At 44.1% G+C, this 26,404-nt stretch overlaps 1 protein-coding gene across 2 annotated transcripts in view; it reads left to right on the forward strand.

Moving 5' to 3' along the window:
- dhx9 (DEAH (Asp-Glu-Ala-His) box helicase 9) overlaps positions 1-26,404 on the forward strand; it is a 221,995-nt gene that overhangs the window by 63,640 nt on the left and 131,951 nt on the right. For both annotated transcript variants that reach the window (XM_084320875.1, XM_084320876.1), the window contains 5 exons: positions 2,706-2,871; positions 10,382-10,542; positions 12,278-12,426; positions 22,866-22,912; positions 25,526-25,662. In XM_084320875.1, the coding sequence (XP_084177001.1) occupies positions 2,706-2,871; positions 10,382-10,542; positions 12,278-12,426; positions 22,866-22,912; positions 25,526-25,662 (660 nt within the window). The remainder of the gene's footprint in view (positions 1-2,705; positions 2,872-10,381; positions 10,543-12,277; positions 12,427-22,865; positions 22,913-25,525; positions 25,663-26,404) is intronic.

A 26,404-nucleotide genomic window follows, 5' to 3' on the forward strand; every position in this document is an offset into this window, starting at 1 on the left:
ATAATACAAATTAAAGTGGAAGTGTTTAAATAACAAAAAAAAAATATATAGCAGACTTCTTAGCTTAACATCCCAGGGAACTAATGAGATAACTGGGGATGTTGTTTGCTCCTGACAAGAGTCTCAAAGTCTGGGGTGATGGTAGACAAAGCAACTCTGAGGTCATGCTCAATGTCCAATCTGTTCCTCTGCTTTGTCTTCAGCTGGACCAGAGCTGAGAAGCCACTTTCACAAAGATAGGTAGTGCAAAAAAATAAATAATAATAATTTATATAAAAAATATGACTAATCGACGCAAAAATTCTGCGTCTACGAGTTTTTATGATCGACGTTGTCGATTATGTCGACTAATTGTTGCAGCCCTACTTTCCATGATATATATACTTGAGGTCAGGCTATATGATGGTTTATTGGCACCAGTTATCTATAGAGCCTATGGCCTACAACCTATCTTACAACAAATGTTATTGCTTGAAGGGGAACGCCAGAAACCAGAGAAGTAAGATTCAAACTAGTGGCGGGACTCGATTAAAACATTTAATCAAATTCATTCAAGACTTTATAGTTAATCATTCTAAATGAATCACATTTTAAACGCATATCAATATTTGATGCGAAAAGCAATATTTTTCAATTCAAATGAATTTTGGTATACAAGTGAATCAATGAATATACATGCATTTAAGCAGCAAACTCTTGTTTATTAGCTACTACACAGACCAACAGATCAATGCAATTTTTAACAGTGCAGCAATTTTAGGAATAATATATTATATACTGTATATATATATATAGTGAAAAGTACCTTTCGTAAACTCAAGCACTTTCAAGGTAAAAGTAAAACACAGTACTTTCAAGTACTTTCCAGAACAGTTGACATTGTAAAAAAACAGTCTTGATTTATCTAAATTCTTATTATTTTTTTCAATATTCTGTATGAACAAACCAGACTAAGAAAACTGTTGCATCAGAGGCCATAACAATTACTTTGTTGATTTACCAACACTTTAGTTTGCTCAAAATACTAAATAAAATTGACTGCTTTCAGTCCAACCCTCCCTCAATATCCTTATAGCCAAAATATTAACAAAGTGCCTTTTCTACCATCTAGCCATCTACAATGATAACAAAAAAAGGTCATGTGATTAACCTCAATCCAATTACCTTATCTTCCAATATCCTTGGCAGAAATGTCTGTTGCAACATACAGTAGGCCATAACAGTTTTATCAACATTTTAGTGTGCCTTCACAATAACCTCAAACCCATTGGTCTCAGAATACCTCTAAGCCTACTTATTCTCCTTCAGCCAGTTGCTGAGACAAACTAGTCTGTTTACCTGCTGGTGAGAAACGTCTCTTGCCAGGGACAGAGGTGGCAGGGCTGGCCAGATATTGCGGGCCAGGGCAGACAGTTTGTTTGTTAATTTGTTAGACGTGGTCCGACTCATCTTGGCTCTGAACCCTGTCATCAGTGTGGCTTGGCGACCTTGCTTGCTCGTACTAGGGCTAACGTTAGCCTGACCAGCGTTAGCTCTAGCATCCACGGTAGCTGCAACATGCTTAGCATTGAGGTGATACAGTAGGCTTGAAATGCTCTGGTGATATGCAAAGTCTTTGTTGCACAAAGTGCACACAACCGTTCTCGTATCAAAATGTCCATCTGTTTAACATTTTTTATTTGATCTAAATCTAAATCTCTCATTTAACGGGCCAAGCAAATCAGTCAACTGATTTTTCCATGTAGCCTACAACTGTCTGACGTCACCCAATGCACGCTGTGCAACTGTATAAACGGTATGCCTGGAACTCGTCCACTGAGAAACCTTCCGCGTTGTCTCGAGTGCAAAGAAATTATAAATTTATTTTTATGTGTAATTTTTTCTGTAGTTAATTAATCTAAATTCACGCATTAAAGTCCCAGCCCTAATTCTTTTTTTGACCTACTTTCTCTCCTTTTTTCTGTGATTTTTCTCCCACCCCAATTTCCCCTCGTGCCAATTCTCCCACCCCTGTCCTGATCGTTGCTTGCATGTGCCCCCCCACTGGCCGGTCGTAGGGAGGATAGAAGCCCATCACATGTCCCCTCCGATACATGTGGAGGCAGCCAGTCACTTCTTTTCACCTGCCAGCGCGGACTCTCATTGGCGAGGTGTAACGTGTGGGAGGCTCACACTGCCCCCACCATTTCTTGTCTTTGCTGTGCAGGCGCCCTGACCGACCTGTAGGAGTCGCTGTTTACAACGACCAGATTACCACTTATCGACTCCCCTCCCGCTGACTGCCAATTGAGTCAGTATGACGGCCGGCCCAGGCCGGAGGCAACGCTGACAGCCGGATTCGATACCGGTGTCTCTTGCGTTGGTGACAAGCGCAATGTCCGCTGCGCCACCCATCCGCCCCAGTCCCAGCCCTAATTTAAACCTGTGATGTCATCAGGTATAAAATCATGGAGCGGTTCCATTGACAATGAAACTGGAGACTTTGTTGGCCCAAATGAGCTTTACTCTATACTTGTATTCTCAGTTCTAAAACGGATGTACCCGTATACTCTCAATATACATGTACCCCAGGGTGCTCTGTCATCTTTTGCTGTTCATTCTCTATGGAGCTAATATCTTTGGACTGTCTTAGACCATAGGAGTAACGTGTATGAAATCATAAATGAGGCATTCCTTTAATTCACTGACTTATCTCTTTTCAACAGGTGAGTGCGCCAGAAATCAGTGAGCCTGACGGTGGAGGAGGAGGAGGAGGAGAAGGAGAAGGAGGAGAAGGAGGAGGAGGAGGAGGTGGCAACGGTGGCGACGGCTTCGGAAACCTCCCTTCTAGTGGGCCTTTGCCACCTCACATGGTTCTGAAGGCTGAGCAAGGTGAGGGAATACTGTTAAAACCCAGTGTTTTAAACCCATGCTAATGTTAGTCGATGCAGCCCCTAATGTGTCACTGAAAATATTTATTTTTAAATCGACCGGTAGAGCCGATATTTATTTAAATGGCATATTCTGAGATGGTCTACAAATGCCATTGTGTGCACACAGCACAGGGCGTGGCTACAGTTCGAGTGGTTGTTTGTTCTACTAATTGAAAATATCGCTTTGGATTTTTGTGAGGGGAGTGGTCCGAAAATGTAAGTGCGGAAACTGCAATCTGAATAGCATTGTGGGCGTAGCTCCCATCTGATTACATTATGGTTAGGCAGAAGGTTTCACTTCCCTACTGATTTGATTTGATGTTTTTATATTTTCGTGTCTTACTTACAGGTGTATGCCCAGTCCATATGGGCTTACAAGACACATAATATAGTATATAATAGTATACTTGACATTGACAATAGGTTATATAATAATAATAATAATAATAATATCTTAAATTTATATAGCGCCTTTCAGGAGACCCAAGGCGCTTAACAGCTAAGGGCTGGGGACAGGGAACAACGTAACAACAAAATATTAATCAAAAGGAAAGAAAAGAGAGAAAACGAAAGAAAAAGGGGAAATCAGGCAGTCATTTACAAATTTGGTGAAAAGGTGGGTTTTGAGTTGGGATTTGAAAGAGTGCAGGGATGTAGCACTATGGATGTTTGGAGGGAGTGAGTTCCAGAGGGTGGGTGCGGCCACAGAGAAGGCTCTGGGACCAACATTTTGGTGGTGGGGATGGAGAGGAGACCGGAGTCAGAGGACCGCAGCCATATAGACCAAGATGGCAAAAAAAAATAAAGAAAAAAAAATTAAACGTAATATAACAAGCTGTAAACAAAGAAACAAGAGGAATTCATATACAATTATATAGGATATAGTGTGTTTTGTCTCAAGTGCCATGCTTTCTCCAAAAATCCTGCAAAACTGAAGATCTCAATATGTACAATAATACTGTATACTGTATATATATTTATTCACATCTGTCTGAAAATCACCTGCATATATTCCTGTTTACATACCCGTATATACTATATCTGTATATATCTCTTACTAGTTATACCACTGGCCAGTATGGCTACTACCATAGGGTTGTTATACCTGTATCACTGTATATAATACTGTATATATATAATTTATAATACTATATTGGACAGCACCTTGCTTCCTTTAAACATTTTATTTTTATTTTTTTTACTACATATACACTACCGTTCAAACGTTTGGGGTCACTCAGACAATTTCGTGTTTTCCTTGAAAACTCACTTTTATTTATCAATTATGAGTTTCAAAATGAATAGAAAATATAGTGAAGACATTGACAAGGTTAGAAATAATGATTTTTTTATTTGAAATAATAATTTTGTCCTTCAAACATTGCTTTTGTCAAAGAATGCTCCCTTTGCAGCAATTACAGCATTGCAGACCTTTGGCATTCTAGCTGTTAATTTGTGGAGGGAATCACCCCACGCTTCCTGAAGCACCTCCCATAAGTTGGATTGGCTTGTTGGGCACTTCTTGCGTGTACCATAAGATCAAGCTGCTCCCGCAACAGCTCAATGGGGTTGAGATCTGGTGACTGCGCTGGTCACTCCATTACAGACAGAATACCAGCTGCCTGCTTCTTCCCTAAATGTTCTTGCATAATTTGGAGGTGTGCTTTGGGTCATTGTCCTGTTGTAGGAGGAAATTGGCTCCAATCAAGCGCTGTCCACACTGGGTACAGTATGGCATGGTGCAAAATTTAGTGATAGCCTCCCTTATTCAAAATCCCTTTTAAATCTCCCACTTTACCAGCACCAAAGCAGCCCCAGACCATCACATTACCTCCACCATGCTTGACAGATGGTGTCAGGCACTCTTCCAGCATCTTTTCACTTGTTCTGCGTCTCACAAATGTTCTTCTGTGTGATCCAAACGCCTCAAACTTCGATTAGTCTTTCCATAACACTTTTTTATAGGGATGCTCGATATTGGCTTTTTTACCGATACCGATATTCCGATATTGTCCAACTCTTAATTTCCGATACCGATATCAACCGATATCAACCGATACCGATATATGCAGGGTTTCCCACCCAAAAAACTGAATAATTTCAGGTAACTAATCATTTCACTGGATGCAATATTGTTATTGTTTTTTAGATTTTTTAAACCGATACCGATATTTTCCGATATCACATTTTACTGCCGATATCGGCCGATAATATCGGTCGGCCGATAATATCGGACATCCCTACTTTTTTACAATCTTCCTCTGTCCAATGTCTGTGTTCTTTTGCCCATATTAATATTTTCCTTTTTTTGACCAGTCTCAGATATGGATTTTTCTTTGCCACTCTGCCTAGAAGGCCAGATTGATTGATTGATTGAAAAGTTTATTAACAGATTGCAGAATGGGTACAGTACAGTACATCTCAATACATACAATTGTTAAGGGGATGCAGACCAGAGAAAGACTTTCGTCTTGTTTCCACCAGGGTCCCCCATTTTCAATTCATCATAACATATATGACATACATGACATACAGATAGACAGTACTGCTACATCTATACATTTATGACATATCAGATTTGCAAATACAGTACTGTTTGTGATACAAAAGTGTCCAGAAAAGGAGTGTATATACATTTGGCGTAGAAACTGTACATTGGAGGAGGTTGGTGGGGTGGGGTTGGGTGGGGGCTGTACATTGGAGGTGGGGGGGGGGGGGGGGGGGGGGGGTTGGGTAGGGGACACATACACATTTTACACTGTACATTGGAATGTTGACAAAGCCTTACTTGGTCATTTACTGTACAACTAGGTTAGGACATTTGTAGGGGCCAGTTTCGAATTGCAGTCTCACGTAGGTGTTTTTTGAGAGTGTTTTTGAAGGTGGGTAGTGATTCACATTCCTTTACAGCTTTAGGCAGGGCGTTCCACATTGATGTGGCATAATTGCGAAACGTGTTTAGTCCCTTGTTTGAGCCGAATCTGGGTTTTACATGATTTGTGGAGCTCCCTCTGGTGTTGTGATCGTGGTATTCACTGACCTTTGGGAAGTATTTTGACATGTACATGGGTACCTTGGTCGCGTAGTGTATCTTGTAGACCAGGCCCATTGCAAGTTGCTGTACTCTGTCGTCTACTCTAAGCCATCCTAGGTTGTCAAAGTGGGCAGGGGTGAGGTGGGTTCTAGGAGTCAGGTCAAGTAGTAGTCTGACTAGCTTGTTTTGAGATGTTTGTAATTTGTTTTTTAGTGCCTTTGAGGTGCTTTGGTACCATGAGGTGCAAGCATAGTCGTAGTACCCTTGAATGAGTGCTCCTGCTAGAGTCTTCAGGGTATTCTTGTTTACCAGAGAGGAGATCCGGTACAAGAATCGCGTTCGTTGGTTGACTTTTTTTATTACATTGGATGCCATTTTGTCACAGGAAAGATTAGCCTCTAGGATGGAACCCAGGTAGGTAATTTCATCTTTCCTTGTGACAATATTGTCACCCACTGTAACCGAGAAGCCGTCAGTCTTGCTGAGTTTGTTATTTGAACCGAAGAGAATGGACTCTGTTTTGCCCATGTGTAATGATAGTTTGTTGTCGGCGAGCCATATGCAGATTTTGCCTAGTTCCGAGCTGAGGGCTTTTTCAACCTGTAACTTGTTCTTGTCAGAGACCAGCAGGGCTGAGTCGTCCGCAAACAGGAACAAGTTGCAGTCACAAGCTGACGACATGTCATTTGCATAAATTAGGAATAGTAGCGGTCCTAGTATGCTTCCTTGTGGAACACCACAGCTCACTGTGAGGGGGGGGGATAGGGTACCGTTTACTTCCACCATCTGTTCCCTCCCCTCCAGGTAGGATTGTATCCAGCTCACTGATAAACTATCAAAACCAATTGCTTTTAGCTTGTCAATCAGAATGGTGTGATTGACCGTGTCAAAGGCCTTTTGTAGGTCCAGCATGACCATGCCGCAGTATTTGCCCGCGTCCACCTCTTGTTTGATGTGGTCGTTCAAGTAGAGAAGGCATGTGTCAGTGGAGTGGGATGTTCTGAAGCCAGATTGGAATTCGTAGATTAGATTTTTTTCCGCGAGGTATTTTTCGATCTGTTCGTATACTATTTTTTCTATGACTTTCGAGATGGATGTAAGGATAGAAACAGGGCGGTAGTTACCCGGGTCTAATTTGCTGCCCTTTTTGTGCAGGGGTGTTACTCTCGCAATTTTGAAGTCCTTGGGGACGTGTCCCTGTTTTATGGAGAGGTTTATTATGTGTGTGATGACTGGGGTGATGGCTGCTGCTGAGTCTCTGAGGAATTTGGAGGGGATGTTGTCATGGCCAGTGGCCTTGTTTGGTTGGAGGGCGCTCAGTTTTTTGAGTACCTCATCTGTAGTTACTATTTCCAGTCTGAAGTCGTCTTTGTGGACGCCTAGGTTCATGTAGTATGCTACTATGTGTTCTACCCCATACTGCCCTGAGTGGGAGGGTAGTTTGTTTACCAGTGTTGTGGCTATGTTTGTGAAGAAAGTGTTTAAGTAATTGGCTACATCCAGCTTGTCTGTGATGAGCGTGTTGTCCGTCTTTATGTTTATGTTTGAGAACCTGGTTTTGAGTTTTTTACTGCAGCCTAGTTGATTGTTGAGTAATTTCCAAAGTTCACGTGGTTTATTTTTGTTTTCCTCGGTTTTGTCATTGATGAAATTTTTTTTTGCAGTTTTGATCATGGAGTTTACGTCATTTCTTAGTCTGTTTCTTTCTAGTTTGAGTTCAGTCACGTGGTCTTGGAGTTCACTGCTCGTGCTTTTGGTAAGCTTTGACTGACTTTTACGAAACTCAGAGCATTTTTTGTCTCTGGCTTTCATAGCGGTCAGTATTTCAGTGTGCATCCATGGCTCAGCGCGATTTTTTACCCTGGTGGTTCTTAGGGGGGCCATTTTGTTTAGTATTGATGAAAATTTGGTTTTGAAGCCAAGCCAAGTTTCTTCAACCAGTGTACCATTGAGTTCATCTGACCAGTCCAGACTCTCCAGTTCAAGGTTAAAGGCCTCGCTAGAGTAGGTTTTGAGGTCTCTAGATGTGACTGTTTTGTGACAGCCAGCCTTTAGTTTTAGCTTTTTGCGGGTACAGAATATCATGTAATGATCACTTAACCCGCATGCTATAACCCCTTTACTGGAGATCTTGGACTTGTCAGAGGTCAGTATGAGGTCAATGGTAGTCTGAGTTGATTCACATATCCTTGTGGGTTGGGTGATTAGTTGGCTGAGGCCGTGCAGATCACAAAACCTATTGAAGGATTTGAAGACGGGTGCATTTTTTTGTTGCATATCCGTGTTCCAATCCCCAATAAGAATTTTTTCCGCATCCTCAGCTCCAGCTAAGCACACATCCAGAGTATCATAAAAACCAGTCTGTTCTGGTGGTCTATAGATTGTGCCTATTAGTACTGATTTTGCCCTTTCAAATAAGATTTCAATCCATACAGTTTCAATCTCGTCATGGTTAAGGTCAGTACGGTTGCTGAATTTGGTATCTTTGTGTATATACACACAGACACCACCTCCATACTGGTTCCTATCCCTCCTGATGATTGAATAGTCCTCGATTTCTATCTCTGGATCCTGAACAGATGAGTCAAGTTTTGTTTCTGTGAAACATAATATATTTGCCTTACCGTTTAGAAACAAATGTCTGATTTCAGCCAATTTCGGTTTCAAGCTGTTTATGTTTAAGTGAAATATGTGAAGTCCATTTTTGCTTGTAATAAGTTTGATGTCGTCACAGTTGAGGTAACTCTGTTCCATTGTGTCCTGTCCTGTGGTGGGGGGAGGGGGGGCGTTGTTGCTGTTTGTGCCGTGGGTGGGGAGGGGGGGGAGGGGTGATGCTTTGTCCTTTGCTGGTGTCTGTATTCCTTTGTGTGAAAGCCCGCGATGTGGGGGGGGGGGCTGGTTGATTACAGATATGTCTGATTGTACTCCATTGTGGGGGAGGGGGGGTGCCTTTTGTCCTGGCCTTGGCCCGGGTAGACTTGCTGGCACCCCAGAGTCGCCTCTTTACTCTAGACGTTGACACTGGTGTTTTGCGGGTACCATTTAATGAAGCTGCCAGTTCAGGACCTGTGAGGCGTCTATTTCTCAAAATAGAGACTCTAATGTACTTGTCTTCTTGCTCAGTTGTGCACCGGGGCCTCCCACTTCTCTTTTTACTCTGGTTAGAGCCTGTTTGTGCTGTTCTCTGAAGGGAGTAGTACACACCGTTGTAGGAAATGTTCAGTTTCTTGGCAATTTCTCGCATTGGAATAGCCTTAATTTCTAAGAACAAGAATAGACTGTCGAGTTTCATATGAAAGTTACATTTTTCTGGCCATTTTGAGAGCATAGTCGAACCCACAACTGTGATGCTCCAGATACTCAACTAGCTCAAAGGAAGGCCAGTTTTATAGCATCTCTAACCAGCAAACCCATTTTCAGCTGTGCTAACGTAATAATAATTGCACAAGGGTTTTAAAGGTCTTTCTAAACATCCATTCGCTTTCTAACGCGATTACTAGCAAACACAATGTACCATTAGAACACTGAAGTGATGGTTGCTGGAAATGGGCCTCTATACACCTATGTAGATATTCCATTAAAAACCAGACATTTGCAGCTAGAATAATCATTTACCACATTAACAATGTATATAGTGGATTTCTGATTAATTTAATGTTATCTTCATTGAAAAAAACAGTGCTTTTCTTTAAAAAATAAGGACATTTCTAAGTGACTCCAAACTTTTGAACGGTAGTGTATATAATATATATATTCATATTTTTTACCCTATTTTATATAGCTTCTCTCATTGTAAAGTGTCCTTGAGTCTGAGAAAGGCGCTTCTCTATAAATCCTATTTGTAGGCTCAATTTGCCTATCTAAGCCAGAATACGTTTTTAACGCGCTCGCACCACATTGACTTGGGCTGTCTTGTTACTCACTGTTTGATGTTGTTGATGGTTGCATCTGATGAGTTCGAACCGGTTGAGTTTTATGGAAGGAGTTGTGTAAAAGTTTCAAATAATAACGGGGAAAACAATGAAACAAAACAGGCTCCAGACTTGTACTAAAAGGGTTTTCAAAACAAACAGGCGCAGCAAAAGGTTTTCAAATAAACTCAAAATGATTCTAAACAAAGTGTTTCAGTCTTTCATTCATTCATCAATCTGCGCTGTGTGTGTAGCAAGCGAGCGTTGAAAATCTGTTTCTCGTCTGGCGTGTGCGCTTACACACAGCTGGGCCATAATTAATAGGAGGACCATGGTGCCATTTTACGAGGCGACCAGTGGCGGCGCTATTTAGTCAAAAACTATTAAATCAAATGAAATGGCTCCTACACTATTTATTATTAGATGCCAACTTATTATTGTTGTACTGTACTTGTGCTGTATAATGAATGACAATACATTTGAATCTAATCTAATTTATGAATGGGTCTGCTCCACATTTACAGAAGCCAGTTTCCCTGTAACTGGACCGGTCCCAGGTGTCACTGGTCTTGGGTATTCAGGAAGAGGAGGAGGCGTGGGAGGAGGTGGAGCTGAGGCCCAATGGGAGCGCGGGGCCAACTTGAAGGAGTACTACTCCAGAAGAGACGAGCAGGAGGCTCAGGCAGTAGGTCATCTCTAAGGCTGAGACCACTTATCGATTTATCGATAACTGCGTGAAATCGATAAGTGCTGTCACGTATCGTTTTTTTTTTTGCATGTAAAAAAATATATATATATATTTAAAAAAAGAATTCCAGAAGGGGACCCACTGAGTAACGCATCAAACAATAAAATGTAGTCATGGTTGACTGAAATATCGGGCAGATATTGGCAATTTTTTAAATTTTATATAAATATTGGCCTTCTGACATTAACGTCTTAAGCCCTAGCCCTATTTTCTGAAGATGTTCTTGGTATCTAGGGACATCTATGGGGAATGTATTCCCAGTATCAGAAATATTGTGTCTGTTACTAGCCTTGAGTAAATTGTGATGAACCAAAGGAGAATATAAACTTTTTTTTTTAATTATCTTTGACGGTGAATAACACCATGCTAAAAATGACCAGACATGAAAAACTGCCACTGAGCTTGTTCAGCACCTTCTTGAGATCATGTGTACAAAAAATAAGCAAATGAACGGATACATGCAATTTGAAATATGATTATAGAATATAGAATATCAGTCCTATAAATTACCTTATTATGGCCAAGTCGCACATCTATGGATCGGGCCAAATCTCCCCTTTCCAATGCCAGAGTTCAATCTGGATTTAGTACCACCAGGCGTGCACTGAAGAACCGTGAATGAAATCTACTGTATAGTTCCATTCTAATAATGTATATGGCCCAGCCATTTTGAATCCGTTTGTAACGCGGATTGTTGCTAAATGTTCACAGAAGGTAGACACACTAACTGCGCTCCAATCTATGCCAATAGCATTCAGTTTTGTGGTAGAGTATCCCGAGAAATAAGAGAAATAAAAAGAATGCATACACAAGTCATTTGCTTGCAGGAAGCTAGAATTAGCTGGGTACTGTAGTTTTTTTTAAATTTCAACACTCATTGAGAGCTCTGGATGCCCTGTGCTCATATGACTACAACTGGCAACTTATCGCTAATTCAAAATGGTGGATATTTGCGAAATAATAAACACATTCCATAAACTAAAATCTCACTAACACTTTGTTTAACCTATTGAACAAACATATTGCTGAAAATATAACTATGACTGCTGTTGTGACATGGTTAGGGTCTTCACTCTTGGATACATTATAAAAGAAAACGCTACTTAATGTCATACAGTCTGGAGAGAGTGATTTATGATGTGATGTCATTTTGTGGTCCGCCGCAAAGAGGTTAAACAGCCCATTTTTTCTTAAAGTCCTTGAAATTCAAATCAACCATTCGCATTGAAAGTTTTGTTCATCCATGATAACATTGTTCTGAATTAAGAAATAAATATTTTTAATTTAAAGTGTAACTAATTGTCGGAAATTGGTTTTAAGCCATACATATTGGATCCGATTTTTTTCTATAAAAAACAGCATTTAAAGTGAATTGTATCCTTTTTAAATGCCCTTTTTAAAATGAAAAATAGTGCTTGGAAAAGTACTTGAAAGTCCTTGAATTTAATTTTGCAATGTCTGTGGGAACCCTGGTCATTCGAATTAGGGTGAAAAACCAAACCTTTTCCCCCCCAGAATACTTGTATTTATGTGCCATGAATGTCCATCCATAGTCCTACTGCAGCCATATTTTGCCACCATCAGTCATTTGTTACAAAACCAGTTGATGATGATGGGTCTAACAACACATTCAGTTGAGTGACTTTCTGAATCTTTTTGTCCTCCTTTTTAGACTCTGGAGTCTGAGGAGGTGGACTTGAACGCCGGCCTCCATGGCAACTGGACCCTGGAAAACGCCAAGGCCCGTCTGAACCAGTTTTTCCAGAAGGAAAAGGCCAATGCCGACTACAAATACAGCCAAGTGGGACCCGACCACAACAGGTCAGGAACACTGTGGCCAGCAGCCCTTCTCCTTAAGCTCTTAGATATTAAAGCTTACATTTGCTCGGGCGGCTACGTGGCGTAGTGGGCAAGGCGCGTCACGAATGACTGAGACGCTGGGCTTGCCTGTTCGAGCCCAGCGCTCCACATTGCTTTCAGTTTAGCTGGCCGTCCGTACTAATACACATTGGCCGTATTAGGGGGTGGGAAACTGATGGGTGGGGATCGGGCGTTGTGGACAGCGACTCCTACAGGTCGGTTGGTGCGCCTGCGCAGTAGAATCAGGAAGTGTCGGGGGCAGCGTGAGCCTCCCACGCGTTACTCCTCACCACTGAGAGATCGAGCTGCGCAGGTGAAAAGATGCGACTGCTGTTACCTCAAGTACCGGAGGGGACTTGTGCTATGTATGACTTAGTCCACATTGCAGCCGGCTTGTGGGAGGCAAGAAACAGCGTTCGTGACAGGGGAGGGTTGAATTGGATGATACGAAATTGGGATGGGAGAAAATATAGAAAATGGGAGAAAAAGTGGATAAAAAAAATAAAAAAAGCTTACATTTGCTCTTTTACACCGTCAGGCTCGGGTCCCTTCTTATTGTTATTGTTATTTGCATTTGTTAGTAATCGATGGGGAATGAAATCTCTTCTTATAAAATCAGGTGCAATGTAAAATCAGGTGTATGTAAAGAGTTGTGGTGCAGGTTTGGTCTGTGTTACGATTATGAGTGTCTTATAGGATTCCAGTGTGTAATGGTTATGAGTGTCCTATATGATTCCAGTGTGTAGCGGTTAGGAGTGTCCTATAGGATTCCAGTGTGTAACGGTTAGGAGTGTCTTATGGGATTCCAGTGTGTAACGGTTAGGAGTGTCCTATAGGATTCCAGTTCTGTATCGTTAGTGGCTTAGCTTGGCATCGCTACTGCACTATCTCGCGTACGTGCACGCGTACTGAATAAACCACAAATGTACCTCTAATACCAGTATTAGTCTGACCACACCCCTCATCAGCTTACCTTCATAAGCAGGTGTGTGGTCACCTGCTCTCCTCCTTCTCGCTTTCACCACAAGGAAGAGGTGCCTCGGTAGATCCCCACACTTGACACCATGATGGAAGAAATTGGATTAGGAACAGCTTGGGAAACAAGGATACGTTGACATCATATCTTTATTTTCTCTCTCACTATTTTCGAGAAAATACGGCGATATTGTCTTCGTACTGGAGTGTCTAGAAGATGATGATCATTCTACAAACCCTCCACCGGTTTTCGTATTGGGAGCACGCCGCTGCATGCTTCTCAACTGCAGTTCCTTGCTGTGTTTGTTGGGGTGAAACCTGTCAGGCCACAGCTGAACTGTCGGACATGCCGCTGTTGTGAGGAGCGGTGCGTTCCAGGTTGGGTGAGTAGTGTTTGCTGGCGGGCTCCACTTGTCTGTTAGTGCTATGGGGGCTACTTGACAAAGTTTATGGAAACCGGCCCCAGGCTAGGGTCCTTTGTTTAGCCGTCTAGGCGACAGAAGGCCTTGGTCTGGCGACCATTATAGTTTTAACTAGTGGGCCGCGACCATTGACACTGGTGATCCCTGTGTGTTCTGGACGAGTGGATTCTCTCTGTCACCGTGTTAAGACCCCATCTTTCATATCCAAATGAGAGTATTCCTTCACGAGGGGATATGTGCATGTAATGTGCGATAGCGGCAGATTCATGTTCAAAGTCAGCTATACAGGCCAGTTGGTACTGTGCTGATTCCGCCGGACGTGTTAATGTCACCGTTGTGAAGCGGTGTTGACGTCTTGTTTTCTCTTTTCTCTTAAAAAGTGAGGAGGGTTCAGAACGGCGGCCTGTCTGGGTGAGTGTTATGTCATTGTTTACATGTTCATAGCTTACAGTTAGCCGGTCGGTGGCCTGGCGCGGGGTAGCTTGGCTTCTCGCGCGCCGCCGGGAGCTCGCTCCTGATCGCGTGCGTCGTAGATCGGCGTCTCGCGAGCGGAAGCAATAGCACCCGAACGGTTGGAGCAGCCGTTAGCTTGATGCTATTCTGTTGAACGTGCTTTGATTTTTAACATGTTTTACACTCTTGACCACGACGTCATCCTTGACAGGGGATGTTCGTCGACCCTGCCTGAGCCTAGACGGGGATTGCGTCAACAAAGAGGACTGTAGCGACTGGTGGAGCGGCGACGCTGCCCGGATCGAACAACACGGGACGGTTGTGTTCTACGGTGGCTTGTGACTGCACTTCGCTGATCTGCGTTCCGGGCAGGTACGGGGTTGGCCAGACCTCATAACACGTCTTCTGGTTTTACCTTGCTAAATGTATTGTGAATAACGGTGTTTTTTCCCAAAACGTGTGTTGTTGCAATGCATTTGAGATACGTTGCGGGTTGTGTGTGAGCTGTTTTTGTCACTGGCAGTTAGCTTCTCCGTGCAGATCGTGATGTATTGATCTGGTTGTTGTGTGAGAAACATCATGGTGTTTATGTGTACCGTGTACTCACTACTAAGGCAACTAACCTATGAAGCTATGCTTGGTGACGAGTGAGTAAAAGAATGTTCTTTCTCAGACTGTAATGACAATGAACAGTGAGTTCACACATTAACAGGTTTTCCTGTTTTAACTGGCCGTATTGAGGGTAAAATAGGAGGATTGTGTTTCCCCCCCCGGTTCCCTGGGGACTTTATCACCTCCTATCAGACATGTTGTGCATTAATTGTGTCTTTTGTGTGGTAGGGATACGATGTAACTCTCAGCTTGATTGCTGAGGTTGTGCTAAATCTGCTGGAGAAACTTATTTCCTAAAGGGAAATTGGTTTGGTTGCTGTCATGTGTGCTTAGCAAGGCCTGTGGTCGATACTAATCAAGAATGATGTATTCTCTCATTGTGAAAAAAACGGCGTTCCTCTGTTGAGTGTTTTTGCCATTTTTTGTAGGTGATGATGGGTTGTGTGTGTCATGTGACCTACAACTGGGTTGTACTGGCCACAGAAGCACATGTGTATGTTGGACCGGGGTTCTTAGAGCCCTCTCTATTCTGTGTTTTTCCTTAGTAAAAATCAGATAGCAGGTTAGCTCGTGCGCTGTGTGGAGCTGTGAAACGCTTCATAGAGCTGACTATGACTGTGTCATATTCTCTTTTTGTCGTTACGTCGTATCATGGGTGTGGGGTCGTAAAGGGGTGAACTGGTAACCTTTCCTCTCCCCATTGTTCTGTCGGTCAGGGGTACACCCCCTGTCCTTCAAGGTTCCCGTCACGTGGCGGTTCGGCACGTTACGGGGGGGGGGGGGAGGGAGTTCCTGGTCCCACGGCCTGGTATATTGGGCGTGTGCACCGCAGGAATTCCCCCGCCATAGAGTACGTCACCGTGCGCGTCTCTGTTGGTAGGACTTCCGTGTGCTGTTCAGGTCCATGTGATGGATCTGTTTTCAGGGGGGGTGGTCAGGGCTCCTCCTCACCAAGCGCCTACTCAGGCCTTCTGTGAGTTCGGACTCCTTCTTCCATGTGAGGAAGCCTCCATCAGAGTACAGAGCCTTCCTCCTCAGATTGTCAAAGTGAGTGGACCCTCTAGAAGGGTCCTTTTCTATTGTATGTATATTCGATTCAATTCGTTTATTGAGTGTGTATGGGTTCGGTGCCTCTTCCCCGGAGGCCCTAAAACCAGTTTTTTACATGGCTCAAGGTGCAATATATTCTTTTCAATCTGTACAGCTCGCGTGGGAAGTCTCTCTGGGGATCCCCGTCTCTTTCCTATGGGAGGGTGGTGGGATGTAAAAATGTGAACATTTTTTACCCCGGCTGTGTAGACTGGGATACATACTGTTGATGCTTCCTTCTTTCTATTCCAGAAGTGTTGGAGTTAGGGAGTGTCACACCCCTCTTGTCGTTCCCCTGGGCGCCTTGGGGATTCAATGACAGGTCTAAATAGCCTGTTCATTGATGGGGGTGTGTCCCGACGCACGTATAGTGCTAGCTCGCTGTAAACAGGCGATTGACTGGCACGCCTTAGTTGCTTGTGGTTGAAACAGCGTTTTTATAAAGCAACTGAGATGGGGGTTTTTCCTCTTCCGGCGACCACATCCCATGACCTGGGTGGGTTGTCGACGGATTCTCGTTCATGTCTGGGGGATGATGACGGGATGGATCTGAACATATGTAGTGGGGTCTCACGCCCTTGGGGTGGGCCACCAGGCGCGGTTCGTCCCAACGTCTGGGTGGCGCCTTCTTTTCATGTTAAGATCAACACGCATATCTGCCCTTCTCCTGGAGTAGGCATGTCGGCGTGGTTAGGGCACGGGACTGGTTCTGGTCACGCTGGTCCAGATCAGTTGAACCCGTTGTCCGCCGGGGATGCAGATCTGCTGTTCTGGTACCCTGAGGGACTTGGGCTTTTTTCAGGGGGAAAAATGCCAGGTCGGTCTGGGTGTCACAGGGTTAAGCGCTATGGAGACCCTGGTTGGGTATGTTTTTACTCAGCACTGTCGTCATGGCTTACAGCCATGCCATTCTGTACGCGCTCGATCTCGTCGGATCTCGGCCGCTACACAGGTTGGTCCTGGTTAGTACTTGGTTGGGAGACCGCCGGGGAATACCAGGTACGGTGTGCTTAGGGGCTGGTTCTCCATTATTTTTCGCTCCTCTCTCACGCATGGCGAAGAGGGGCCTGTGGGGGTGGTTTTTTGACCTCCTCTGGTGACCCTGTGCTTCCCGTACCGCCAGGCCCGGTCCGAAGTGATGTTTGCGACCCGTAGGCCTGGGTTAACCCTTTTTGGAAACTGAAACACTTGTACTGCGGTATAGCCGGTGTATACCCGCAGGTGTGTTTTGGAGTTTTTTCTTGAGGGGTTATAGGAACAACCACCGCATTGGGTAACACCGAGGTGGTTGATTCCCTGGTGTGTTGGAGCAGTGTCAACTCCCGGGTTCACCGTTTGAGGGTGCCCCTGCACGTTCATGACGTCTGCCAATCGTGTCAGCCTTCTCTGCCTCGACCCCTCTGGGTGGGGGTTGTTAAATGGAGGCTTGGTCATGCAACACCGCCAGCTTACGCTCCTTCCGCCGGGGCGGCTGTGTTCAGCTGTCCCCTCTGGCGCCTGTCTCGTCCGCAGTCTCCAGGCTAGGGTTAACAGCCTGTTGCCTGGTTTTTCCCCGGTGCGCTGCCTGCTTCCGTTGGTTAACCTTTTTTGTGTGCTTACGGCCATGCTGACTGCCTATTCTGCAGGGTCAGTGTGCCAGGCGGTGTACTATTGGGGGGACGGGGCCCGCTCGGCTTACGGCCATACCGACCTGAACACGCCCGGTCTCGTCCGATCTCGGAAGCTGGGCAGGTTCTGGCCTGGTTGGTTCCGCCTGGGAATACCAGGTGCAGTAACTGAGGGGCCTTTGTCCGAATACGCTGGCGATGTGGGGGGCGGGGCACTACGTGCCCACCTGGTGGGGTCTTGATGCTGGCATCATGGACTTCTCCGGGCCCCCATTCCAGGGAGTCCAGTCCTTTTGGTGGGTCTGGGTCTTCCTTCGTGCTCCGCTGCTACGGCCTTGCCACGGGGTTGGGTTTGCCCTTGACCCCGTGATTCTGGGGGCAGTAACGAGGTTGTTCCTCCGTTCGTTCCCGGGTGGCATGCGGGTTGTGCGTGTGTGTAGTCGTGGGGTCAGGCCACGGTCTGCTCACCCTGTGCGTTGAGTTGCTTGAGTGCCTCTTCGCACGGTCGGGTCCGTCGCCCTCCCGTGACGTCCCTAATAGGGGGGCTACCCTCCATTAGGGGGGGTCGGGGGGGCTCAGCCCTCCCTGTTCTGATGGTTTTGGGGGGCTGTCAGCGGGGTGTATTTGTCAGCCAAGTGGCTCCGCTTGGCCTCCCTTGTGCAGTAGCGATGCCAAGCTAAGCCACTAACGATACAGAACGTTAGGTTATGACTATAACCAAGTTCTGTTAGTTAGGGGCGATGCTTGGCATCGGACGCCGCTGCAGCCCTTGTCCTCACCTTGTGGTGAAAGCTTGGGAAGGAGGAGAGCAGGTGACCACACACCTGCTTATGAAGGTAAGCTGATGAGGGGTGTGGTCAGACTAATACTGGTATTAGAGGTACATTTGTGGTTTATTCAGTACGCGTGCACGTACGCGAGATAGTGCAGTAGCGATGCCAAGCATCGCCCCTAACTAACAGAACTTGGTTATAGTCATAACCTAACGTTCTTCCTCCTAATTATTCACTTCCCGTGACTGATTTTGTTTATTTAATTTTTTTATTTTACTCTCACCACAGCGTACAGAACGTAATAATGTAATAATTGTGATTTTGAATGAATTAGCTTGGTTCCACACCGCCTTGATCTAGAACTGCTGAAGAATGCCACAGTTTAGAACGGCAACAGTAGGTTGCAAAAGAAGCCCAATTTCTCAAGGGAAACTACAAGAAAACTTCTAATGGCCTCAATCATCTTGATTGGTAATGAATTACAAAATAAAAGAGAATTTATATCCTCTTGTTCCTGCCCATTTCCAAGGGGAATTCCAGCTCTCATCAGGCCAGAGATGTAGTCCTGAACTACTGCACATGCTCCAGCTTCCTGCTTTACAGAGATGTAGTCCTAAACTACTGCACATAGACCACTACACTTCCGCGTTACATTGAAATCGGGGAGGAGATTGCGGGGGGTGCATATGAATGAATGTGGACGAGAGCCGTGATGTAAGTGGTTGCCGATACGGCTGTGGGGGTGCTAGAGACATGATCGAATAGACGTTTATGCGCCTCGCTCTCCTGAACACGGCGTGACCCATAACTAATCGATCAGAACTAAATCGGCAGAGAAAAAGCCCATTTTAAAGCACCTATTCCGCATGGACATGCGCAGAGTGCCCATGGAGTCTGGACGACGCGAGATGACGCTCGAATGAATGTGGACTGTTCTATCAGAGGGGGGAGCTTCGGTGGCCAATGTCCTTTCAGCCGAACAGGATAATGAAAAAATTATCCCACTAAATGGCCAGACGCGTCTTATGGCGACATCTACAATTACCTCATTGAGTCTCCAGGTAGACTAATATTTATATTTAAGTGCAGCGGTCTGTAGCCACTTACATGACCATCGAAGCTCCCCCCTCTGATGGAACAGTCTACATTCATTCGAGCGTCATCTCGCGTCGTCCAGACTCCATGGGCACTCTGCGCATGTCCATGCGGAATAGGTGCTTTAAAACGGGCTTTTTCTCTGCCGATTTAGTTCTGATCGATTAGTTATGGGTCACGGCACGCCGTGTTCAGGAGAGCGAGGCGCATAAACGTCTATTCGAGCATGTCTCTAGCACCCCCACAGCCGTATCGGCAACCACTTACATCACGGCTCTCGTCCACATTCATTCATTTGACCCCCCCGCAATCTCCTCCCTGATTTCAGAATCCCGGAAGTGTTACGGTGGTCTATGCTCCAGCTTCCTGCTTTACAGAGATGTAGTCCTAAACTACTGCACATGCTCCAGCTTCCTGCTTTACAGAGATGTAGTCTTAAACTACTGCACATGCTCCAGCTTCCTGCTTTACATTGATGTAGTCCTAAACTACTGCACATGCTCCAGCTTCCTGCTTTACAGAGATGTAGTCCTAAACTCTGTAAAGCAGGAAACTGGAGCAGGTGCAGTAGTTCAGGACTACATCTCCGTAAAGCAGGAAGCTGGAGCATGTGCAGTAGTTTAGGACTACATCAATGTAAAGCAGGAAGCTGGAGCATGTGCAGTAAAGCTTCCTGCTTTACAGAGATGTAGTCCTGAACTACTGCACATGCTCCAGCTTCCTGCTTTACAGAGATGTAGTCCTAAACTACTGCACATGCTCCAGCTTCCTGCTTTACGGAGATGTAGTCCTGAACTACTGCACATGCTCCAGCTGCCAGAGATGTAGTCCTAAACTATTGCACCTGCTCCAGCTTCCTGCTTTACAGAGATGTAGTCCTAAACTACTGCACATGCTCCAGCTTCCTGCTTTACATTGATGTAGTCCTAAACTACTGCACATGCTCCAGCTTCCTTGTTTACAAAGGACTACACTGAGGTCAAAAAGGGTGGGGGTCAGACAATGCCAGTCAAAGGTTGTCACTCCTACCAAACACACACAAGGGCTGAGCATTTTCTTCTAGTTACTGTTACCTGGCAACAGAGGTATTAGGTAGATTGAGAGAGATGATCAAGGTATCGAGAAGTTTAAATGACCTGTAGTTCTTCTAAGTTGAGTGAGGGTTGAGCTGTATAGCTCTACCTAATTAGCACCTTCCGCTGCCAATGTTTCTAAGCAGAGGTGGCTTTGGCCACATGGAGAGAATGAATCCGTTACACCTCAATGGGAAAGGTGTACTGTATGTTTACAAAAGCGTGGGACCTGTATGTTTTTCTGCTACACTGCTATTGAAACGGAGACCTCCAGTGTGTGTTTGCTACACCAGAGAGATCTCAACGTGACAAAGACCCTGTCTTATCATTTTGGGAGCTATGTATTAATATCTCCCAAGTATGATGATGAACCACCAGGTTTCGGTCGGCAATGAAGTCCGGGTACAAGGGTATAGGGCTGTACCGAATAGTTTGAACTTGCTTCAAAGCTTCATTCATAACGTTGACATTCGTATTCTAAATCAACATTCGAATATTTCTTTTTTAAATACAAATAATATATTTTTTTTATGTGTATTCATTCTGTTTAAACCAATGGGGTTTTTCTTCACAGTTGCAGATACATATTAGGCTACAATAATATTATATTATTATAGTATATGACTCATCATAAACATTTTAATAAAACATTTATCATAAATTAAGTAGCCTATCTGCATCCGCTTGGCGCTCAGCGCTCCATCAAGACGTCACCATCACATTCGTACCAACCGTGCCCTTATTGGATTATTTATGTTGACGAAACTGACGAGTTACTGTATTAACTCATTCAGCGCCATCGATTAATGAGCCAGGGGGCGCTAGAACGACATCGCTTTAATCAATGGGGAGACTGCGAGATTTGCGAGTGCTTAAAATATATCTTATATTATAGCTATGGGTCTAATACACCCGTCGATTGTCAGTGAGTTGCTTCCAGTCAACATGCACAAAACAGTTTTTTCATCCGTACATTTCCGTTTTATACCGTTTTGAATACGAGTATAGTTTTGGTGATTCTTAGTAATCCCAGGAAAAGACGCGATAATAGCCCTTTAGTGAAATACACTAAACACGTTGTCATTTTTCGCCTGATTATCGAATCTTCCTTAAATCAACGCTAGATTATCATTATTATCCTTCCTCGTGCATACATGAAATGGCCCTCGTAGCGTGGCGCTCCCCCCCCCCCCCACCTCCTGCACCCAACGGTAAAAGCCACACACAGTCCACACACAGACAGCTTCGATCGCGGTAGAAAGAAATATCAGATCAAGGCAAGATTTTATATAGAGTCCTTACCTGGTCTCTGATGTAATGCAAAATAAATAATCCAATTATCTGATCGCCATTCCAAATACTGCTCGTGGAGGTCTGTCCCACATTGCACGGCATTGCATATGAAGAGGGGGGGGGGGGCAGCATCGCAGATGTAACGTTGTAAACGCTAGTCCTGCCGGAGTATTTAAACCCTGCCCGCACAGCTCAGATCGGCCCAGAAAAGAAACTACACCATTTCTAATGGAGTGCAATACCGGCTGGAAGGCGTAGGCGGCGGTATTTGCCCTTTTGCGAGCTCAGACCCATTCCCAATGATAACATCAGGCTGGATGGATAAAAATGAATGGATATAGCTAATAAAAGAAATGACGATTAAAACCTGACTTTTCTCGTGATTGGCGCTGAACGGTTGGCGATTTAACCCGACCTTTTCCGTGATTGGCGCTGAATGAGTTAAATAAAGTTGATTTAATAAAACAAAAAGACTAATTTAATCAGATTAATCACTTTATTCAAATTGAGGATTTTGTTTCTTTTATGATTAAAATATGATGACAAACATTTGAAGCTTCGTTCAAAAACGTCAATAGAATCTTAGAATGTAAAAAATGACATTCGGTACAGCCCTACAAGGGTAACATAGTGGTACATGGGACAACGGTGACTCCAGAACTCTCAACCACACTGGTCGTAAAACATGTGACAGTCTTTAGGTGCACTAAAGCTGCCACATGGTTGCATCACCACAGTGGGGATGGAATGGTTATGGTCTGGTTGTGATTTCTGGTGTCAACTGTTCCACCGTAGGGGCACCAGGCAAGGATGAGTTGTCTGGCAGAAAAGCATACAGGCTTCCCACCGGGGGGCGTTAAGGCTACCTACACACGCCGTAGGTAAGTGGATCTAATGATCGACATCTTTGCCACCATGGCTCCTCTTTTTTTAACTTGGAAAAACATAATAATGATACAATAATACTATGAATGGTATGTATTTCTTCTTCCTTCCCTTTTTTTTTAGGAGTTTTATTGCTGAGATGCAGTTGTTTGTGAGACCGCTGGGTAGAAGTAAGTACCAGAAAAAATATCTTGTATTGTTTTTCTGTTACGCCGTTTTTGCCTAATTTTTCTTAACCAATATTATGATATTTGTAAGAGTTAAACAGGAGAAATAGCCATTTATACAAATCTGTAGTAAAAAAACCAAAGTAACATTACCTATAACTTAATTGAAGAAAGGCAGTCGTACTTGCAAGCAGTTAGGTTATTTGTTCACAAGTCTTACTGCCTGAGGGAAAGACTGTCCCGGTTACCAGACGACATCAAGTCGAGTCAAGAGATTTATTTGTCACGGCATACAAGTATACAATGAAATGTGGGTGGTCTTGCCCGCAACGATGTGCAAATAACATATAATAGAATCAACATTGTTCAATAAACAAGTAACATTGTGCAATAAACAAGTAACATGTTAGGGCATATCGGTATATGTACATAAGTTATTTACAGAGCATGGAGGACATACTAGGTCCTTTGGTAGTGTCTTTCTGTACATGCTAATTTATACAATCTCCGGTTATACTATACTATTTTTAAAGTGACCTTTCCTTAGTGGCCATAAGTGTGGGCGTGTGCAGCATGAGTGTGTGCTTGCTCATGTTAAAGTGGCTGCTAGTGTGTGAGCGTGTACAGTGTGTGTGTTGTGTGTGTGCTCATGTGTGCTTGTGTGTGGATAGTTCAGTGTTCAGGGCTCTGATGGCCTGGGGGAAGAAGCTGAGCCGAAGTCTCTCTGTCCTAGCAGCTGGTGTTTGCAGCCTGACCTGAGCAGCATGAACAGACATCAGCTCAAACAGTCCGCTGGTTGGGGTCTTTGATAATAATGCCCACTTTGCTGACACACCGTCCGTTGTTTATGTCCTGGATGGAGGGAAGCTCGCATCCGTTGATGCTCTGGGCTGTTGGTACAACCATCTGTAGCACTTTGTGATTTAGGGCAGAGTGATGCCTCTGTACAAGGCCCATAGGATCAGGGGCCCCATGATAGTGATGACATTCTAGACCAGGGGTGGCCAACCAGTCAGAGACTAAGAGCCACAAAAATTACTGTGGTACCACAAAGAGCCACACCATATACCAGCGTTTCTCAACCTTTTTTTTCAGTCACGGCACCCTTCATGTGTTTATAGGTCTCACCCTCTGGCCTCTGAAGTTGCTAATGTCTTTTTTATTTGGGCCTCACAGGGTTAAAAGTACCCTGTGAGACCCACGGTTGCAAAATTACAAAATCACATTTAGCCATTTAAAAAAAATAATGTTTATTTAAAAAAATTTAAGCACATGTATACTATAGTCAATTGGTCCTGTTGTTCAGCCTCACAATGCTATTTGATAGTAAATGTGTTTATATGTCCCACCCTCTGGCCTCTGAAGTTGCTAATGTCTTTTTAATTTGGGCCTCACAGGGTTAACCTCTTAAGCCCAAGATATACAGTAAAAGTGTATATTTTCAGCATTACGTTTGTTTACCAATTATTTTAACTGTTATTAGTGAAATGTAAGATTATTGAAATCTCAGGCTATTGAGTCGGAAACCGGCGCATATTGACAGGAGGAAGTGGCACAGCCAAAAGTGAGTGTAGTCTTTTGAAGGAAGAGACTTGGGGCTTTCGAATTTAGAAAATCTACCCTACCCAGCTCACACCAGCCCCTGTCAATCATCTGACTTCTGGATTTACTTTTTTATTTCTCTTATTTTTTGGGATTATCTCCCACAAACCTGAATGTTATTGCCATAAAACAGAACGCAGGGGGAGCTCCCGTAGCTCACCGCATATCTCTGCGCTATTTCTGCGTCGGGGAAAACCGTGCTCGTCACGGATCTGGGGTACACAAGTTCGATTCCCGGACCCGCCGTATTTTCTCAGAGTGTCTTCCCCTCCTCTACATCCCATTTCAACCTGTTTCTGTCGGTCATGCTTGACCAGAAAAGCGATAAACGCTAAAAAATAAAGTTAAAAAAACAAAACACAACGCAGTTAGTTTCTCTACCTTTCTGTCAACGTCTTGCAAAAAACGGTGTTGCAATACGATGAAAAATGGTGGAGAAATTTACATTATAAAAAAGATGGCAGAATTCAGTACTGTATCTACAAAACCTTCTGTTTAATCATCTTCCCTTTATTCATTTGCTTAGATTTTAAGAGATAACCTTGGGATTTCTGGGGGGGGAGCTGCTCCATTGACAATTTACATTAGATTACATAGATTAGATTAAAAACAAATACCAGGAAGATGTGCAACTGCCCACGCCTTGTAAATATCCGTAATACTGTTGAACTGCGACCTCTAGGCAAAAGTGCCCCACTTGTTATTGCACTTTGTTTAAATGTCTTGTTTTGGTCTGATGTGTGGGTTGGAGTTGAGTATGGATAGGGGAGAAGTTGCTCATGCTCTGCCAAGACGTCTGGAGAAATTCACACTCTTCGCAGAGCCTCAGGTGTGGCCAGCAATAACAACCCCTCCCCTATCCATACCCAACTCTAACCCACACATCAAACCAAAAACCCACATATCAGACTAATTTTTTTTTAACAAAGCACAATACAGGGCTCTTTTGCCTAGAAGTTGCTGTTTGACAGCATTACAGATTCTACCTTTTTTAAGACATCCATTCTCTTCCAGAGATCACAGCTCGAGAGCACGGCTCCAACAAGAAGCTTGCTGCCCAGTCCTGTGCCCTCTCTCTGGTCCGCCAGCTCTACCACCTGGGGGTCTTTGAGGCCTACACTGGCATCACCAAGAAGAAGGAAGGAGAAACTGTAGGTTGAACCAAGTCTCTCTGCTGTCGTGTGTCCGTCTCCACAGTGTTTCTGAAAAAATCCAGAGAAATAAATAACGCACATCCTCCATTCCTGGGTGCTGAGCCAAACTGTAAAAACAGTAGTAAATGAACAAAGGGGGGCTCGCAACTAAATTTTCAATGCCTCAAAGGTGTTTATTTGTGACAAATAGCAGATATATGACGTTTCGACGTATATCTGCTGACGTTCCGATCAGTGATGCCACAGATTACTTGTAAAAGTAATCTGATTACTGATTACTCCTTTAAAAAGTAATCTTAGTTACTTTACTGATTACTTGATTATCAGAGTAACTTAGTTACTTTGAAAGTAACTAGGTTACGAAGTCGTCCCCCCTGCTGCTGCCACAACATAAGAATGACAAAAAAAAATTAGTAAAATGTACTCAGTTTGAGTAAAATGTACTAATAGGGCAGGTAGGCCTATCTATAGATCTATAGATTTCACAAAAGATAAATGGTCAATAACACCACATGTAGGCTGATATGTAGCCTACCTTTGAGGCCTGCCCCATTCAGATATGGTTCTAATGTTCCTAGTGAAACAGGGGAGAGGGGTGAGTAAACCAGTGATTATATCTCAGTAACAGAATCTTCTCAAACCTCTTGTCAGAAAGTCTGTTCCTTCTAGGCGTGAGCACCAACCCTCCCAGACTAAAAAGCCGTTCCACAGGAGCACTTGATGGGTTGGAGTGTTATAC

The sequence above is a fragment of the Notolepis coatsorum genome (genome assembly GCF_963971535.1).
Source record: "Notolepis coatsorum genome assembly, chromosome: 8".
NCBI lineage: Eukaryota > Metazoa > Chordata > Actinopteri > Aulopiformes > Paralepididae > Notolepis > Notolepis coatsorum.